The sequence below is a fragment of the Gossypium hirsutum genome, chromosome D01 (assembly GCF_007990345.1).
Source record: "Gossypium hirsutum isolate 1008001.06 chromosome D01, Gossypium_hirsutum_v2.1, whole genome shotgun sequence".
Classification (NCBI taxonomy): domain Eukaryota; kingdom Viridiplantae; phylum Streptophyta; class Magnoliopsida; order Malvales; family Malvaceae; genus Gossypium; species Gossypium hirsutum.
The window spans coordinates 11467657-11486926 of record NC_053437.1 but is presented as its reverse complement, the minus strand read 5'-3'; the positions used below and the strand labels follow the sequence as shown (position 1 = coordinate 11486926).

Genomic DNA, 19270 nt, shown 5'->3' with positions numbered 1-19270 from the left:
TAAGGAATTTTCTGCATCTCTTCCTTCTCCTTTTCTGTGGAAGGACTATGCTTAACACTCAATCTAAAGTGCATAGCAAAGGGAGTATTCACCGCTTTAGCTTTGTCCATACTAAACCTTTGAAGTACTTTCTCAATGTACCTCTCTTGTGATAACCATAATTTCTTGGCCTTTCTATCACGTGTCAGTCTTATGCCAAGAATTTGCTTTGCTGGCCCCAAATCCTTCATTGCAAAGGATTTACTCAACTCTTGTTTCAACTTCTCAATTCTAGAAGCATTCTGACCAACAATAAGCATATCATCAACATAGAGCAAAAGAATAATAAAATCATCACCAGAGAATCTCTTAACAAACACACAATGATCAGAAGTAGTCTTCTTGTAGCCTTGTTCCCCCATAACAGACTCAAACTTCTTGTACCATTGCCTTGGAGCTTGCTTCAAACCATACAAGCTCTTCTTCAATCTGCACACATAGTCCTCTTTCCCTTGTGCAACAAAACCCTCTGGCTGCTCCATGTAAAGCTCTTCTTCCAAGTCACCATGAAGAAAAGCAGTTTTCACATCCATTTGTTCAACCTCTAGGTCATAACAAGCTGCCAAACTCAGTATAGTTCTGATAGAGGACATCTTCACAACCGGAGAAAATATTTCTTCAAAATCAACCCCCTTTTTCTGAGTATAACCCTTGACGACCAATCTAGCTTTGTATCGTGGAAATGAAGACTTCTCTTCTTGCTTCAACCTGTAAACCCACCGATTCTTCAAAGCTCTTTTGCCCTTAGGCAGTTTCACCAATTCAAAAGTATGGTTCTCATGCAAGGATTGAAGTTCGTCTTTCATCGCTTCAACCCACTGATCTTTGCATTCACTCTCCATAGCCTCTTCATAACATTCAGGTTCTCCCCCGTCAGTCAAAAGAACATATTCATCAGGAGAATACCTGACAGAAGATTGTCGATCTCTAGAAGACCTTCGAAGTGGAACTGCTGGTGGAGCTATAGGTGCTTGTTGTTGATCATTCACAACATCATCCATGGGAGTATTAAAGTCACCTATAGTCTGATGGTCACCACTAACATCACCATGCACATCATCCTGGATAGGATCTGGTGAAAAGTTTAAGGGAACCGGATTCACATCGATCAAGTCACCACTACCTTGTGAATCCACTTTCTCCGTCTTATCAATGTCATCAATGGTCTGATCCTCAATGAAGACAACATCTCTGCTTCTCACGAGTTTCTTCTGAACTGGATCATAGAGTCTATAACCAAACTCACCATCTAGACCATAACCAATAAAAATGCATTGTCGAGCCTTGGCATCCAACTTGGATCTTTCATCCTTTGGAACATGAACAAATGCTTTACAACCGAACACACGTAGGTGATCATATGACACGTCTTTACCAAACCAAACTCTATCTGGCACATCACCTTTCAAAGGAACACTAGGAGACAGATTTATCACATGTGTCACTGTATTCAAAGCTTCAGCCCAAAACGATCTTGGTAACTTTGCATCTGACAACAAACATCTGACTCTCTCAATCAATGTTCGGTTCATTCTTTCAGCTAACCCATTTAACTGTGGAGTCTTTGGTGGTGTTCTCTGATGTCTGATTCCCTGTCGCAGACAATACTCATGAAACGACCCTGTGTACTCGCCACCATTATCAGTACGAATGCACTTCAACTTTTTCCCAGTTTCCCTTTCAACTGATGCTTGAAACTGTTTAAACACCTCAAAGACTTGATTTTTAGACTTCAAAGTGTAAACCCATAGCTTTCTTGAACAATCATCAATGAAAGTCACAAAGTAAAGTGCACCACCATGTGATCTTACTTTTATCGGACCACAAACATCTGAATGGACCAACTCTAGCAACTCTGATTTCCTATGAGGAGGATGGCTTCTAAATGAAACTCTTTTCTGCTTTCCTGCTAGACAATGAGCACAATTCTTCAGTGTAGCATTCTTTAAACCCGAAAGTTGATTCTTCTTCGCTAAACAGCTAAGCCCCTTCTCACTCATGTGACTGAGTCGTTTATGCCACAACTCAGTTGAGTTGTCATTCAGTGTCACATTCACCGTCTCTCGAGAAGTCAAAGCTTGCATCAAGTACAAATTTGAGCTCTTCTTTCCTCGAGCCACAACCAAGGAGCCTTTAGTCAGCTTCCACTGCCCTTCACTGAAAGTGTTACAGAATCCCTCATCATCAAGTTTTCCTGCAGAAATCAAATTCAAACGGACATCCGGTGCATGTCTGACATCCTTGAGAGTTAACTTTGTTCCATTGTTACTTACCAAGCTAACATCTCCCATACCAATAACCGAAACCAAACCATCATTACCCATCTTCAATACCCCAAAATCACCAGGAGTATAAGATGTGAAGAATTCCTTCCTCGACGTGACATGAAGTGATGCACCAGTATCAATCACCCAACTAGTCTCGTCGCATGCTAGGTTGACCAAATTCTCATCACAAATAACTAACAGATCTTCACGAGTAACAGTAGCAACACGCTCGAATTTTTCATCGTCATTCCGATCGTGTTTATCACCACCACCTTTGTTCTCTTTCTTCCACTTGAAGCAATATTTCTTGATATGACCTTTCTTACCACAATGATGACACTCAAGATTCTTGTATCTCGATCTTGACTTGCTTCGGCTTTTATCTCTACCCTTTCCATCTTTGTCTCTGTTTCTCCCCCTGTTCTCGATAACCAACACCTCGGACTGTGATGTAGAACCCTGAGATCTTCTTCTAACCTCTTCATTCAACACACCACTCTTAGCCAAATCCAAAGTAATAATACCCTGTGGGGCAGAATTAATGAGTGAGACTCGAAAGGTCTCCCAAGAGTCTGGTAGAGTAGCAAGCAACCAAAGTCCTAAAATCTCGTCATCAAATTTGACACCCATACCAAGCAACTGATTCATCATACTCTGAAATTCACTAACATGGTCAGCTATAGACATTCCTTCTTTATATTTCAGCGCCATCATTTTCTTCAGCAAAAATAACTTGTTATTGCCCGACCTCGAAGCATACAAGCTTTCAAGCTTCTCCCACAATGTTCGAGCATGTGTCTCCTGATCAATGTGATTGTAAACATTTTCTTCAACAAATTGCCGAATAAAGCCACACACTTGTTGATGCTCAAATTCCCATTCTTCATCACTTTTCGAATCGGGTTTTTGAGTAGTAAAGACCGGAAGATGCAAAGCCTTCACAAACAACAAGTCCTTCATTTTATTCCGCCAAAGTTGATAATTTGTGCCATTCAACATAATCATCTTGCTCGTATTAATTTCCATAATTATCTGACACAATAACCAAGCTCTGGTACCAGTTTGTTGGGAAGAAACCGAACAACCGAAACAAAGCGAAAGCACAACCGGTGTTCTTTCTCTCCTTATAACTCCTGTAAAAATTATGGCAAGCACAATAGCACAAGATATGTTCTCTAGCAACCTTAATCAACCACAAATCAACTAATGCAACCACAACAAAAATAAATAGAGACACCGATATTTTTACGTGGAAAACCCCTCTAAATTAAGGGTAAAAACCACGGGACTTTAGAGTCCGATAAAGAGCTCCACTATCATCAAATGTTCAATTACAAGATCACAATATCAAGCCTACAACAAGCATTCAACTCCGACAAGGCTAACAACATGTAATCTTTAGCAAAAGAGAGAAAAATGAGAGAACATCACCAAAAACGTAGCTGCTGAAAAATGGGTATTTCCGACGCTACAAGACTCGGATGAAAAATCCGACCGTACAAAGTCAAGAACACCTTATCACCTAGCTGCTGTCCAAAAATCAGCTCAATCGAACCACGGATGGACCTTCGATCGAGAAGTTGATCACTGCTGCACCAAGCTTGAAAAACTGATTTTTTTTTCTTTCTCTCTTTCTCTCTGTTTTTCTTTAGCTCTCTCTCTGCCGAAAAAAAAAAATCTGCCCATTCCCTGTTAATAAGCCAAAAAGAATTGGCTTTTGACAAAAAAACAAAAGAAAAAGGAAGGCAAAACATTTGTGCCAGAAAATATGGGTTTCCCACATAGTGGGACCCATACCCAACAGTTATTGGAGGCATCTTCGAAAAATCTGCGTAACTGAGCTTTTATCCGCGCAGCGTGTGAGATCATTCAGAAGAGTTAGAGAAGAGATGGTTTCCAATCTCATCAAGACAATATCTTCAAGCCAGGGTTCACCAATCAACCTGAGTGACCAAATTTTCTCATTAACATATCGGATAACGGCAGCGATGGCCTTTGGGTCGAAATGCAGTGAAGAGGAAAAGTTCAAATCTATCATCACGAAAGTTGCAGAGCTGTCAACCGGCCTTACCCTTGCAGATTTCTTCCCTTCAATTAAAGCAGTTGAGGTGATTAGTGGAATCAGGCCAAAACTTGAGAAGCTACATGGAGAAGCTGATAGAATACTTGAAAATATCATTTCTGAGCATAAAGAGAGGAGGATTGAAGGAAATGGAAGTGGTGAAGATGAGAAAGATATAGTTGATATGCTTTTGGACCTTCAACAACATGGGAACCTTGACTTTCCTTTATCTTCCAACAACATCAAATCAGTCATCTTGGTATGTTTGCTTTAAATTTTTCATCCTTGAAATACAATACAAGTAATCTGCTGACTTCAAAGCCATTTTCAGGACATGTTTGCTGCAGGGAGTGAAACATCATCAATATCTGTTGAATGGGCAATGTCACAACTGCTGAAAAATCCAAGCTTAATGGAAAAGGCTACAGCTGAGGTGAGACAGGTGTTTAATGGCAAAGGGTATGTAGATGAAGCACGGTTTGGTGAACTAAAATTCCTAAAATTAGTCATAAAAGAAACACTGAGGTTACACAATCCAGTGCCATTAATACCAAGGGAATGCCGTGAGAACTGTAAGCTTGGTGGATATGATATTCCTGCTAAAACTAAAGTTCTTATCAATTCATGGGCAATTGCAAGAGATTCTAGGTACTGGAGTGAACCTGAGAGTTTTAATCCTGAAAGGTTCCTTGATAGCTCATTAGACTATAAAGGAACAGATTTCCAATATATTCCATTCGGGGCCGGAAGGAGGATATGTCCAGGCATAACATTTGGTCTTGCTAATGTTGAACAGCAACTAGCACAATTGGTGTACCACTTTGATTGGAAGCTCCCCAATGGAATGAAGTGTGAAGATTTGGATATCACATCTGGACCAGGTTTAACGATAAGAAGGAAACACGACCTGTTTGTAATTCCAGTTCCTTATCATCCTTCACCTCTTCAATAAAAGCGTGCATCAGAAATTAGCCATACTTTTTGTTAAACTATGGTTATAATAAACTGTATTGTTTGGCTTAAACTGAAATAATTCACCTGATAACATTGACATGGTTCATTTGGACGGTTCTTTCGTTTGCCTTATTCTGGAAATTCATCATTATGATAGACACCATTTCTAGTGATTTCACGTTTGACTTTTTTTTTATATATATGTCATTCAAGTACGACTCGTACATTTTCACATGCACATTACTAAACTACCACATAAGCTATTTTGCAGTTGAGGATGGGTGAACACCCTTGGTCAATAAATCCAATGTTGAGGTTCATTTCAGATTTGATTTTGGTTGTAAGAGATTTATACTATGTACAGGGATTGTGATGAACAAAGATATTGAAAATATATAACCATATTAAGTAATACTAACAAGTGATAAGTGCAGAGGCAAGACATATTGCATTCCTAAAAAAAAATACATGTTTGAATTTTAAAGATAACATTATTGAAAAGAGTGTGTACAAATCTTAACATGAACCATAAAACGGATATGGAAAATACTAAAAAAAAATAACCATATTAATAAATGACCCTTTTAGGTGATAATTCTACTGCAAGTAAGCATACAAAGCCAACCCAGCCGAGCCCAAGCACTTGCTGCAGCTTCTACAGGCTTTGGGTTTCTTAAGTAGGTCCATTACTTTAATGCTAAAACTACAGAGTGTTGTTGGTCCATCATCTTGCAGGTAATTTGAAGTTGTATGATTATCCTACTTTCCAAAAGCATAATATGTTATTTGCTTATACAAAGAAGGGTCTAAGTAATGGAAGGCATAGATACTGGCTCGTCAGATGCCCTCATTGCCCACTACTTATGCAATTTCCTTGGTGGAAGAAAAAAATGGCTTAGTGGCACTAGCTATACAACAGGCTATGGTAAATCCCCTCCCCATACAAAACTATCTTCAGCATTTTTAAGATGCTTAAATTACAATTCCTACTTAAATTATACTTGCTTTCTTATTTTAGCAGCTAATTTTAAGTTAGAGATTATATCTAGACTACTATTTGTTTTCCTCACATTAGTAGCTTATGAATGTTTGCTTTTTTTTAAAAATTTTTTAATTTATATATATCTTTTAACTTTTTTTCATATATTTTTTAAATTTTATATAATTAATATATTGTAAAAATAAAAATTTAATAAATATATTCTAATTTATATATATTAATTTTTTATATAAAATTGTTTTATGGATCAAAATCAAGCTGTATAGTTCGGTTTCCAATGTGTCTTAAGCCTATAATTGAATTCAGTTTGATTCGGGATTTTGTCATTTCGAATCAAAAAAATATATATTTAGGGAGAGAATTGTAATTCTAAAATTTATGGAGGCCAAGTTTTGTCATTTCACCTTTAACTTCCAACTTGTAGCAAGCAAAATCTTCCCTTCATCGGACACAAGCCTTTTTCCAAAAAGCTCCTCTTGGACTCAATGAAGAGACCACTCTTCTGTTGGGGTTTCTCTTCATCCTAATCCATATTTGTTTAAACAAGTTTTGATGTTTTTTTTTAGATTATTGGTTTATTTTTATTGATGGAAATGGCACTTGAATCCTCAATTCTCAGCAAACCAAATTTCTTTTCTTCAGCGAAGTCCTCAGCTTTCCTGCTTTTTAATCGAAATTTCAAGTACCCACCAAAATTTTTATCCAAAACTAATCACTACCCAGCTTCCATTATCTCAAGCTTTCCCAACCCCCGTGTTGTTAAAGCCTTTGGGGTGCCAAAAACTGGTACTTTTGGAAGTCAAGCACGTTTAGGGTCGTTAATCGAAGAAAATGAAGAACTGGGAAGTTATCAGAATTTGATTTTTGTGAAAAGAGGAATTTTAGTGGCAATGGTTTGTGGTGTATTGGCCTTTGGTTGTAAAAGAGTGTTTGCTGTAGAGGGAGTGGTTAATGCTGGATATGGAGTGATTGGGCAGTCCATATTATTGTTGAAGAATGCTTGGCCAAAGCTATCTATGCTTCTAAAAGTGTTCAAGGAGCAAGGTTTGGTCTTGACAGCGCTTTTGGGTCTCTCTGCATTCTTCTCAATGGCAGAGACGGCTATAACTACATTATGGCCTTGGAAGGTGTTGATTTCTTTGCTTGGTTTTATATTCGTTGAATGCATATTTTTGGTTGTTCAATGATGGAAATTAGAGTGCAAGAATGTCGTTGCAAGTTTAAAAGAATGCATATGCTTGTCTTAGGAATATGTTAATTTTCTTGATTGTGGTGCAAATTTCCTTGGTGATTTGATATATTCGGCCTAAGCTAATAATATATGAGATTAAATTTTGATTTGCTATTTAATTCTTGGTATGAGTTCCATTTTGTGTTATTAGTGTGTGGATTGAGTTCTAGTGATTTCATCCATCTCCTATAGATATGAGCTCAACTTTAGTACTTTAGAAAATAATCACGTTGTTAATGGTGCACACAAGAGGAGAAATACTATGGAGGAGAAAAAATAACAGTATAGCAACACACTAGAGGGATAAGATAGAGGAGAAGAGAGACTAGAAAGAGGCAAGCAACTTATAGAATAAGCCTAGAGAACAACAACATAAAGTGTGTATCATTCAACTGTGAAACCTAATCGCCTACTTATGTTATTTAGTATTGCATTGTGGTAAATGCTTAAGACAAGTCTTTTGAAGTACAGATTTCAATTTATTTTTTAATTTGGAGAGGGTTGAAGTCGAAATATCATATGCAAATTTTCTTCATTGTGTACTGGTTATTTTTAGTTTGGCATTCCATCAAGCCTTCAAGGAATCTGTTATCCATTGGTCATTTGGTGTTAATCTTGTCAGATACGTGAGCTGGCTGAAAAAGAGTCTGAAGATGGTGTATTCAAGATGCTTCGTAGTGATGTAACTCGGTTTCTTACAACTATTCTTATTGGCACCACGTACTTCTCTTTTCTTGCCATCATCTTGCTATGTTCTGTTCCCATCTTTTCAGCTTAAGCTTCAAAGTAATTCTTACTGTAGGGTTTATTTCTGTACACAGTGTGGTGAATATTGGAGCTACTGCTTTAGTTACTGATGCTGCAACAGCAATATTTGGGGAAGCTGGCGTTAGTGCAGCAACTGGAGTAATGACTGTGAGTATCAAGATCCTATTCTTTGATTCTTTCTTCTTCGTTTTTTTTTCTTTCCGGGGGGGGGGGGGGCGCGGACATGCACATCTTTGAGTCTCTCTCATATCATGTATTTATCCTAAACCAGCTAAATAATTAATCAATTAACTTGTGGTTGGCCTGCATGAATATAGACAAGTAACATGACATATAATTGGTGAAATAAATATAGAAACCAGTTAACTTTCCTTTGATGATGCTAGGTTGCCATATTGCTTCTCACTGAGATCACTCCAAAGAGTATAGCTGTTCACAATCCCACAGAAGTTGCCAGATTTGTGGTAAGCTTTTTCTTTTCTCCCTTAATCTTTTGGGTCTTTAAATTTCACCATCTTAAAGTAGCATAGCATTTTCTTCATCTTATTTTATTTTATTTTTCTCTTTCTATATTCTTCTTGTCTCTCGTGGTACTTTGCTGAAGTTATAATTTCCAAGTTAAAACGAAACTGACAAATTGTCTTTGCAATATTTCTAGGTCAGGCCAGTGGCTTGGCTTTCTGTAATACTGTATCCAGTGGGAAGAGTTGTCACATTTCTATCAATGGGAATGCTTAAAATTTTTGGCCTAAAAGGAAAAAGGTGAAGAAAATAATTACCTACATTTAATCTATCTGCAGCTTCCAACTCATCATGCATCTTCATTGTTGTTTCATACCAGTGGTTTTGTCAAATTTCAACATTCTTTCGTTCTGTTATTTGCTTTTCAAATGCCTTATGCCTTGTATCTTTATTTTCAGTGAACCTTATGTTACTGAAGATGAATTGAAGCTAATGTTACGAGGAGCAGAATTGAGTGGAGCAATAGAGGAGGAGGAGCAGGTATCCTCATATATCGTTCTGTTATTAACACATAATAATTTATCTGCAGTGGATAATTTTCTACTACCCTGGTTTGTGTTATGCCCAATAGATCCAAAGGTATCTTATGTGTTGTTAGAGTAGTCTGTGTGGGGAATTATTTCCTCAGTGGACTTCTCAAACTATGTTGATTGATACTAAGTTATTGTCTAACTTAGGATTCTTTTATCTGTTTGTACATGTATGTTGCATGTAGCTCACCTGCATGGATGGACCCCCCCCCCCCAAAGTTTTTGGGTGGTTTAAAGAGGAGATGCTAAAGAAAAAATAAGTAACATCTACAAAGAACTTTTCTGTTTTATACATGTGTTGTGTGTAGCCACCTTAAGAACTTTTCTGTTTTGTATTGGTTTCAATAAACAAATTGTAAGCCAGTACTTCCACGCCAAAAATGGATTTTTTTAGCCTTTCTTGGTTTCTCCATTGAGCTGAAGCTCACAATGATTACAATGTTCCCTCCAATGGTATCTGGTAGAATGCCAATTACAGTCATGTTGCAATCATTGCTCTCAATGTTCCATGGTTATACACAAATCCAAACTGCTCTCTTTGTTTATGGTTCTGGTGTTTTCTTATTGTTGAAATCCCCTTGCAGGATATGATTGAAAATGTGTTAGAGATAAAAGATACTCATGTTAGAGAGGTGATGACACCTCTTGTTGATGTCGTTGCCATTGATGCGAGCTCAACTCTTGTTGAATTCCACAATTTGTGGTTGACTCATCAGTACTCAAGGTAATGATCATAGTAATTCACACTTAGGTTCTTTTTAACTTAAAATAACATGCTAAGAGATTTGTTGACACTTTTGCAGGGTGCCTGTTTTTGAGCAGCGTGTTGACAATATCGTGGGTATTGCATATGCTATGGATCTACTCGATTATGTTACAAAGGTCTCACAATTTCTGGTCTTAATCTTTATTCTTATCGTATATGACACTACCTATTAATGTAAGCAACAATACCATAGTGTGCCGAATTATAATCTGTTTGATTTTGAAGGGTGAAGTGCTAGAAAGTACCACTGTGGGAGATATGGCTCACAAGCCTGCATATTTTGTGCCTGGTAATTTGAAGCTTATATCTTCTGTTTGTTTTGTGCTTTGAACTAATGTGCAGATGAATTTTGCCTTTCTATCTCTGTATCCATTTGGCCAAATGGTAGCTTTTAGTCCGTTTTTTTTACATTGTGAACATGTCATGATGGATTATTTTACGAGAAGCTATTTCAAATAGAATCATCAATTTCTTTTACAGATTCAATGTTAGTCTGGAATCTTCTTAGAGAGTTCCGCATTAGGAAGGTTCACATGGCTGTTGTTCTTAATGAATATGGTGGAACAGTTGGAGTAAGTGCAATGAATTTCTGACTTCATTTTGAATTGAATTTTGTATTCTTTAATGATTCTTACCTGTTGAAGTACCTCAAAGTAAGATGGCATTTGTAAAAATGCACTTACATGGATTAAGGTGTTATGTGGAAGTACTTCAATAACTTAGCTAAGAACATGTTTTATTCCCATTCAAAGTAGCATCATTTTTTTGTATGGCTTAACTTTAAACAGTTATCTATTCAACAATAACATGGGATTAAACATGGAAAAGTTTTCCTGTAGTTGAAAAGTTGAATTAAGCTGTCAAGTATTTATGAATCCCTTTAACTCTTGTTAAAAATTCATTGAGGTGGAGTCTGTATATGCTCAAATGTTAGCAAATCCATCACCCAACTACTAATCTGCATTTATGCCTACCCTTGCTCTCTTTTCTATTTCTCCTTGTATTCTTTTATCTCATGTTTTTATGCTGAAACAGCTAGTCACCTTAGAAGATGTGGTAGAGGAGATTGTTGGTGAAATTTTCGATGAAAATGATTCAAATGTAAGTCTTAATACATCTTTGATGACTTTATCAATGACTTAGTTCTTCTGCTACACACTTTAATTCCTAATCATTTATATTTGTACAAAATGCTGCTTTTCATTATTCCATCATAAGGGGATGCTTGTGAAACTTGTCAAAGTAGTCCAAAACGAGTTAATATGATTGATTCACATCATTTTTTTGCTCAATGGTGGGCTTTTTCTGGTTATTAAGCATGTTGACATTGCATATCTTCACTTTCTCAAGATTTGGAAACTTAATGAGGATCTAGTAATACTAATTCATGATTATGCTATCAGTACTTATGTGTACCATAATAGCTTGTGAATTTAATTTTCAAATCCCTTTGACCTGAATTCTTTTTCCTGCTATGACAGGAGGAGATCCAGAAGAAAACCGGCTACATTGTAATGCGAGCAGAGGGAATTTTTGATGTTGATGCCAACACATCTATTGATCAACTTTCTGAAGATCTGAATATCAAAATGCCCGAGGTATGTTACCCATAGTACTGATTTATTGATATAAATCCTCACACATGAGTTCTCATTCTACTTGCAAGTTTCTTCTAGTATAGTTGAAATGTTCATGGGTGCTCTAGATGAAAAGGAGCTTCGAATTGGACCTCCCCTCACTCTATGAACTTACATATTTATTTCTTTCTTTTTTCTGTTTTATAGGAACATCAATATGAGACAGTGTCAGGTTTTGTCTGTGAAGCATTTGGATATATACCAAGGACAGGTGAGAGTATTAAGGTAGTCCTTGAAAAGGGAAATGAAGAAGAAGATGATGAGAATGCTGAAGCTGGATCTGATCAGCAAGATATGAAGGAAAGGCATCAAATTTATAAACTTGAGGTATGGTCTGAACCTTTGTGCCATATGTGTTTATATTGCATAGCATTTCTTTTCTCTCCTTTTTTGGAATAATTAAAATTGTCTGAGTACTTACTAATGTCATTGCTTATAAATATTCCTCACTGGATTGTTAGTTTGATGCGTACAGAATGAATGCAGTTAGAATTTGTGACATCTGGAAATGAATCAGAATCTCTGAACCAAGTATAGAACAGTTAAATTGTCAATCATTTAGTTATTGGAATTAGAATGAACTAAGTTACTACTATGATATATCCTTGTAAATCCAAGCCTTCTACCTTACTGGTGAAAGCAAAGTGACCTGTCACGACCCTGCCTAGCTGGTGGGGCATGAGCTGTGTCATGAGACTATAATCCAGAATTGTCCTCTTTGAGTACACACAGGCCCCGCAAGGTTTTGCCACCTTAAGTGTGCTTTCAGAGATTTGAACCCACGTCGCAACACATGTATGAGTGCATTCTTATCAGAACAGATACCAATTACACTACTAGATCAATTGGTATCCGTTCTAATAAGAGTTCACTCATATGTGCTGTGATGTGGGTTCGAATCTCTAGAGGCAAACCTGAGGTTGGCAAAACCTTGTGGGACCTGTGCAGTTCAAAGAGGATAATTCATAATTCCAGCTTATGTTCTTGTACATGGCTCATGCCCTATGGCTTGGATCAGGTCTTGACATGACCCATCACAATTTTTTCTGCCAAATTACTAAAATATAATATTCTAACTGAATATCATGCAACCAATTGTATTTTTCAGTCTAAACGAAACTCAGCAAGAATGCTAGACCTCCAAGAAAATGGTCATTAACACATTGTTACATAGAGGAGTAAACACTTGATGAAATTCAGGAAAATCATTGTGAAGGATACACTTCATGCAGCCTTTTGAAATTGCTGCTGCATGTGACAGCCTGTTGATGGCTTTACCAGTGCAATAGTTCCTTGCATGCTGTTTTCTTTTTCAAAGGCTAACATAAGTTTGTTACACCAATGCAGCTTTCTTTGATCCCAAATTTATTAATTCTTTCTGCAAATATTTCATTAACCTGACAAACTCATAGGCCATATGATCATCTATATCACAAACATATTGTTATACTCGGCAACTTGTCTTCGGTGCAGATATTAGCAGGAAATGCCCGAAAAGTTAGTGCCGTTAGATTTGAACGGATAAACGAGGAAGCACTATTAGATGACACAGCAGTAACTCCAATGATTTCAAAAATCATAAAGAGGAAATGGAGCAGTGATGAAGACTCGAATAATGGCAACTACAATGAAGATACATTTGAAAAGAGGCAAGAGGAAGACATCTCAGATCACTATGTAATTGCTGATTACAATGAGGATAAGGATAGTCCCAATGAACAGTAGTTAATATTACACTATTTGTCACTTACTTCCCCCTGAACACCCCTCTCTTCCCCTTCCAATATCTTACAGCCCCACAACAAGAGGTAAAGACTTGAAAAACGGGACAGGAAAAAAAACAAACTAACATTGTACAATTTTTCACAGATGAAGTGAAGTGTCAACATCTGAATCATTAAAGGTGGATGTATCCATGACAGTATCTCTCTGCAGTAAATTTGACAAACTTGAGGTCTGAATAACATGATACTGAGTATGCATGCTAGGTTCAGTGTAGATAGATCCTTGGAGAGGTGGTCTCGGCTGAAGGGTCAATTCAGAATGGAAAAACAATTGGGATGCCTCATGAGGTGCAGCTGGATTGATCTGCTCTGCTTCAGAGAGCAGCCGTAAAACCTCTCTCTCCTGCCTCATTTCCTTGGCTCTCTGCAGCTGTCTAAACCTCTCTTGCAAGAGGGCAATGGATGAATGAACGGCCGGATCACTCTGCCTTCCCATCTGCGAAGTGAAGTGGAGCCTATCGAAGGTACTAAGGAAAATGCTCTATAAGGTGATCTTATATTGCTATATTCCTATATATAGGACAGTAGTAAAGCTTTGAAATCATTAATCTATTCAATGTAACCTCTTTAATTGATACCCAATGATGTAAAAGATAAAGGTACGTAGAATCGGCCGATAAGATGCAAAGTCCAAGAAGGCAGAGTTATGTGGCAATGTGTTGAGGTAAAAGTACATAATAGGAAGAAAAGGGTGAGAATGAAAAAACCAAACTGAGATGGAGTTTAGCATTTGGAAGGTATTGGTTTGCAGAATAAAAGGATGGTTGATGATGCTTTGTCGGCTTGTTGCCGAGAGCTATTGGCCTCTGGAGAAGATGATGCCCCTTTTTGGTGGGGGATTTGGTGGGGATCTTATATTATTCTCACCTTTCAACTTTCTCTTTTCACTTTTGTTTAGAGACCAAAAAAGAAAAAAGAAAAGAAAGTGAGAGACAAAAGTTGGAACAGGGAATATATTTTGGACTTTGGGGTTGATGTTTTTCTCGATGGACCCCCCTCCCCCCTTTCTTTTTAAAAAAATGGAGAAAATAAAGCCTCACTCTCTCAAATTGCATGTTCTGTTTTGTCAGTAAGCTGTTGGATGGAAATGAAATGAGAGAAAAGGTATAGAGGCATAAGGTATGGGATTCGTTTTGTGGCTCTTCTGGTTGGAATATATATTTGCCTTTGAAACTTTAATTGTTGGAAGATGGTGAAAAAGCTTAAAAGCAGCCTACCCAATCCTACAATTCTCATATCAAATTTTGCCAACTTACAACTATCTGACTTTAGCCAAGCGTTACCAGTTAAAATTGGGAAATTGAGTGATGCAACCTTTTTTAAAAGCATTCTTGTTTGAGACCTCAACTTATCGATGATGATAGTGATGTTGGCTAACAATATACACTATATTGGTTGAATATAGAAATTCAATTCCTTCCATCCTAATAACAACTCATGGTTGATGCAAAGGTATAACGCAGAAACAGGCAAGGCCTTCAAATTGGGTGGTGATAAAACATAGGTGGCAGCTTTGTTACAAACTTACAATTAAACCAGGCTATTTTTCTGTTGATAATCTCGAAGTGGTTTAGGAATTGATCGATGTCCTCAAGTTCTCATTTAGGGAATAAAAATGAATGACTTGATTTCTACATTGGAGTTTTAAATTTGGAAAATTTTTGCTATTAGTCCCTATACAATATGTAAGTTGGTGATTCAGTCCATGAGTTTTAATTTGGTCATTTTTTAGTCATGAGCAGCCCGACTTTTGAAATATTTAGCCCTCACCAAATGATAATCATTATATTCGTTAAGTTAAATTATGTTAGTTCCAAAATATTGGTGACAAATATATTATCAAGTGTAATGTCATGTTTATTTGGTATTTTCACATGATACTCAAAAAAGACATGTCATTTTAGTTAATAAATTTAACGATTATCATTTAGTTCGGGATTAACTTTTCAAATTTTGAGAAATACAAAAACTAAAAATGATCAAATGGAAAAGCATGGACTAATCCTCAACTTATACATAGCATGGGTCCAATAGCAAAATTTGACTTAAGTTTTAGCTAGAAATCTAGGACAAAAAGGTTATGGTAGGGCCAAAAGGTTTCCTCCATTTGCTATTGGAAAAGAAGGCCTGTTAGTATAAAGCACTTGAGTCAAATTTAAGGTCATATGTTTGGGCTCCCCAGCAGTAAGAGCTAACCCATTCCTTTGTTTTTTGTTTCCCTTTAGAAATGGTTTTCAACTGTGGATAATGATTTGCAAAGACTCAACTAACCAGGGAAAATATATAATCATATGTCAATTTTCAAAGAAGAAAATGTAATTGTTTACCATTATTTCTAAAGTGAATCAAAATAAAGCCTCCTTAAAGAAAAAAAAAGATATACTATTTAGACATGCAATTATATCCTTGTTTTACCAGAAAAAAATGTTGTTCAGAAGTTAAACATGGTTTCATTTAGATGTAAACTACTTTGGATTGTTGAATTTGCTCTATAAATATACCTATATATATATTGATGTCAATTGATTGCAACTCATTCGCAAAGTAGTGTTTGTGTCGCGCAGGTAACAATGTGCTTGAGTAAAGAAGTCTTGGAAACTAGCCTTCTGGGAATTTCTTACGTGTGAAAGAAGAGAATTTTCCATAGACGAGAAGCTTCGTTGAAAGTGAAATCGAGGACCAGTGAAAATGTCTTTTTCTTCTTCTTTTTCTCTGAAACTGATGGGTGTCTTAAGGCAAAGGTAGTTTTAATGGAGTTTCCAAATCAAGCCATTCCAACTCCATATACAGCTCACTTTTTCCAGACATGGAGAAGATGTGGAAGAAAGGAGGTAAATCAAACCCAGTTTTGTTCATGCTCGCCTTATCTTTATTACTACCACCTTTTAGCCTGTCTCAAGGTGATCATGAACTTGGGCTGCTCTTATCATTCAAATCTTCAGTCAATGATCCATTGGGCTTCCTCTCCAACTGGAACTCCTCCGTCCCTTTCTGCATGTGGCAGTGAATCACTGGCAACAGTTTTTCTCACGTAAAAGCAATTGAACTCGCTCACAAAAACATTACTGGGACCATCTCCTCATCAATCTTTCATCTCCCAAGTATTGAGATTATAAATCTTTCCGTTAATTGGTTATCTGGCGAAATTCTCAACGACATGGCTTCTTCACGTTCACTTCGATATCTCAATCTTAGCAACAACAATTTCGTTGGTCCAATTCCAAACTGTTCAGTTTCACTTGAATCATTGGATCTTTCAAACAATATGATTTCGGGGGAAATTTCAGCGGAAATTGGACTCTGTTGGAGTCTGAAAACACTGAAAATCCCAACCTCTAAATCAAATATCAGCAGTTTGCAGTTCTTGACTCTGGCTTCAAACGACTTAAGTGGTCAAATTCCAAGTGAAATAGGCCGATTGAAGAGCTTGAATTGGATTTACATTGACCGTAATCATTTTTCTGGAAAAATCCCAGAAGAAATAGGCAACTTAGTTTCTCTTAATCACCTTGATCTTGCGTGGAACAATCTCAGTGGTCAAATCCCATCCTCACTTGGGAACCTCAGCGACCTTCATTACCTCTACCTGTGGGGAAACAAGCTTACAGGTTGGCTTCCTACACCCCTTTTTCGCCTCAAAATGCTGACTGAAATTGATCTTAGCTGAAATCATCTATCTGGGGAAATCCCACAACTCATAATTGTTGAGAGCTGGACTGCAATGCAACATGAAGCCAGCAGCAAGCTATTGTCGAGACCAGCAGCAGCTATCGAGCTCAGCTCATTTTGCTTGGTGTGCAAGAATGAAACTCGACCGAATGAAGCAACCGGCTTTAATCATTTTGTTGTAATGTTATTTAGCTTAGTTCAATTGTAACCAACTCTTGAAGTTAGTAAGACTAAGTTTATGATTTGATTTTTGATGTAAAAGCTGATATGTCAGCCTATCTTTGTAGTTGTTTAAGTTTGTATTAGTTAAGCATTAGTGGAGCCAGTTAGATTATTAGGTAACTGTCATTTGAGCCAAAATTGTAACTCCTTTTTATTTCAAATTTGAATGAAAAAAATGGTAATGTTCAGTTACAAAAATTTGTCTGTGCATTCAAGTTTCTTGCTGTTCTGCTTGTTATCCTTTTGCTCGATCACCTTTGCTTCTGTATTGTTACTTTGTTTGCTGTAAATGCTGCCGTTGTTCCAACAAATGGTATCATGAGCCTGAATCTTTGAGGGGTCTTTGTATGCAATCTGTTGTGTTCAAATTAAAACCAATAGCAAAGTTCAAAATTTAAAAAGATCAAAGCTTTTTAAACTCAGTCTAGCAGGATGAGTTTTACTCCACCTCCTTCACCAGTGTTCACTGGAGAAAACTATCACATTTGGATAGTCAAAATGAAGACTTACCTTCAGGCACACGATCTTTGGAGTGTGATCGAGAATGATGCTGAACCACCTCCATTGAGAGCTAATCCTACTATAGCACATATGAGATAGCATGCAAAGGAGAGAGCCAAGAAGCACAAGGCTATGGCTTGCTTGCAAAATGGAGTCTCTGATGTGATATTCACTCGCATCATGGCCTGTGACTCACCTAAGCAGACCTAGGAGAAGCTGAAGGAGGAGTTCATGGGGACTGACAAGACAAGGCAACAGCAAGTGATTAATCTCAGGAGAGACTTTGAGAATTTGAGGATGAAGGAATCTGAGAACATCAAGCAGTACTCAGACAGGATAATGGCCATTGTCAACAGCATTAGGCTCCTAGGAGTGGACTTCACAGAGAGCAGAGTTGTTGAAAAAGTTATCACAACTCTCCCTGAGAAATTCGAGTCAAAAATCTCTTCACTTGAGGACTCGAGGGACTTATCAGCCATTTCACTGTCTGAGCTGATAAACTCTCTGTATGCACTTGAGCTAAGGAGGGCAAATAGGCAGGAGGAGAATCCTTAGGCTGCTTTCCAGGCTAAAGCCAGTGAAGGCTCGAGTGTGAGTGCAAAAGGTAAGAAGCCTTGGAACAATAGAAAGGTCAAGTTAGGAAGAGATGAAGCAAAAAGAGTGTTCCCACCATGTGTTCACTACAAGAAGACAACACATTCAGAAAAGTATTGCTGGTTTAGGCCAGATATCCAGTGCAGAAAGTGCAAGCAGTTTGGCCATGTGGAGAAGGTGTGCAAGGGCAAACCAAGGGAGGCTGCTCTGCAACAAGCTAGACCTGCTGAGGACATGCAAGCTCAGGAAGAGCATGTATTCACAGCAACCTGTTTTGTTGGCACAACCAAGGCCAGCAATGATAGGCTACTAGACAGTGGCTGCTCACATCATATGGCAGCAAATGAGAAGTTGTTTAAGGGCCTAGACAGAAGCTTTCACTCGAGGATCAGAATTGGAGATGGCAAGCTTATTGAGGCTAAGGGCAAGGGCAATGTGTTGGTTAGCACTGGTTCAAGTAACAAGCTGATCTCAGATGTACTTTTTGTACCTGACTTAGACCAGAATCTGCTTAGTGTAGGCCAATTGGTTGAAAAAGGGTATACCTTGGTCTTTAAAAATGGTTGTTGTATTGTTCAAGACATGAATGGTCTGGAGTTAGTCACAGTCTCTATGACTGATAGGTGCTTCATACTGGATGTTAGCCAAGTAGAAAGGAAGGCATACACCAGCCTTGTTGACAACACTGACTTATGGCATAGGAGACTTGGCCATGCCAACTTTA

The 19270-nt window shown here is 37.6% G+C and overlaps 2 protein-coding genes and 1 pseudogene across 2 annotated transcripts; all 3 read left to right on the top strand.

The window, feature by feature from the left end:
• Positions 1 to 4294: 4294 nt before the first annotated feature.
• Positions 4295 to 5320, top strand: LOC121213548 (desmethyl-deoxy-podophyllotoxin synthase). Its single transcript, XM_041086339.1, has 2 exons — positions 4295 to 4627; positions 4700 to 5320. Exons 1-2 carry the CDS (start codon positions 4295 to 4297, stop codon positions 5318 to 5320), a joined length of 954 nt encoding a protein of 317 aa, XP_040942273.1.
• A 1385-nt stretch (positions 5321 to 6705) lies between these two features.
• Positions 6706 to 13678, top strand: LOC107922210 (putative DUF21 domain-containing protein At3g13070, chloroplastic). Its single transcript, XM_016852112.2, has 14 exons — positions 6706 to 7449; positions 8176 to 8273; positions 8375 to 8468; positions 8708 to 8785; positions 8980 to 9083; positions 9242 to 9323; positions 9958 to 10097; positions 10177 to 10255; positions 10365 to 10428; positions 10620 to 10711; positions 11175 to 11240; positions 11621 to 11737; positions 11924 to 12103; positions 13250 to 13678. Exons 1-14 carry the CDS (start codon positions 6910 to 6912, stop codon positions 13499 to 13501), a joined length of 1986 nt encoding a protein of 661 aa, XP_016707601.1. The 5' UTR covers positions 6706 to 6909; the 3' UTR covers positions 13502 to 13678.
• Positions 13679 to 16194: 2516 nt separating this feature from the next.
• LOC107922211 (leucine-rich repeat receptor-like serine/threonine-protein kinase SKM1) lies at positions 16195 to 17670 on the top strand (annotated as a pseudogene).
• The last annotated feature ends 1600 nt before the right edge of the window (positions 17671 to 19270 follow it).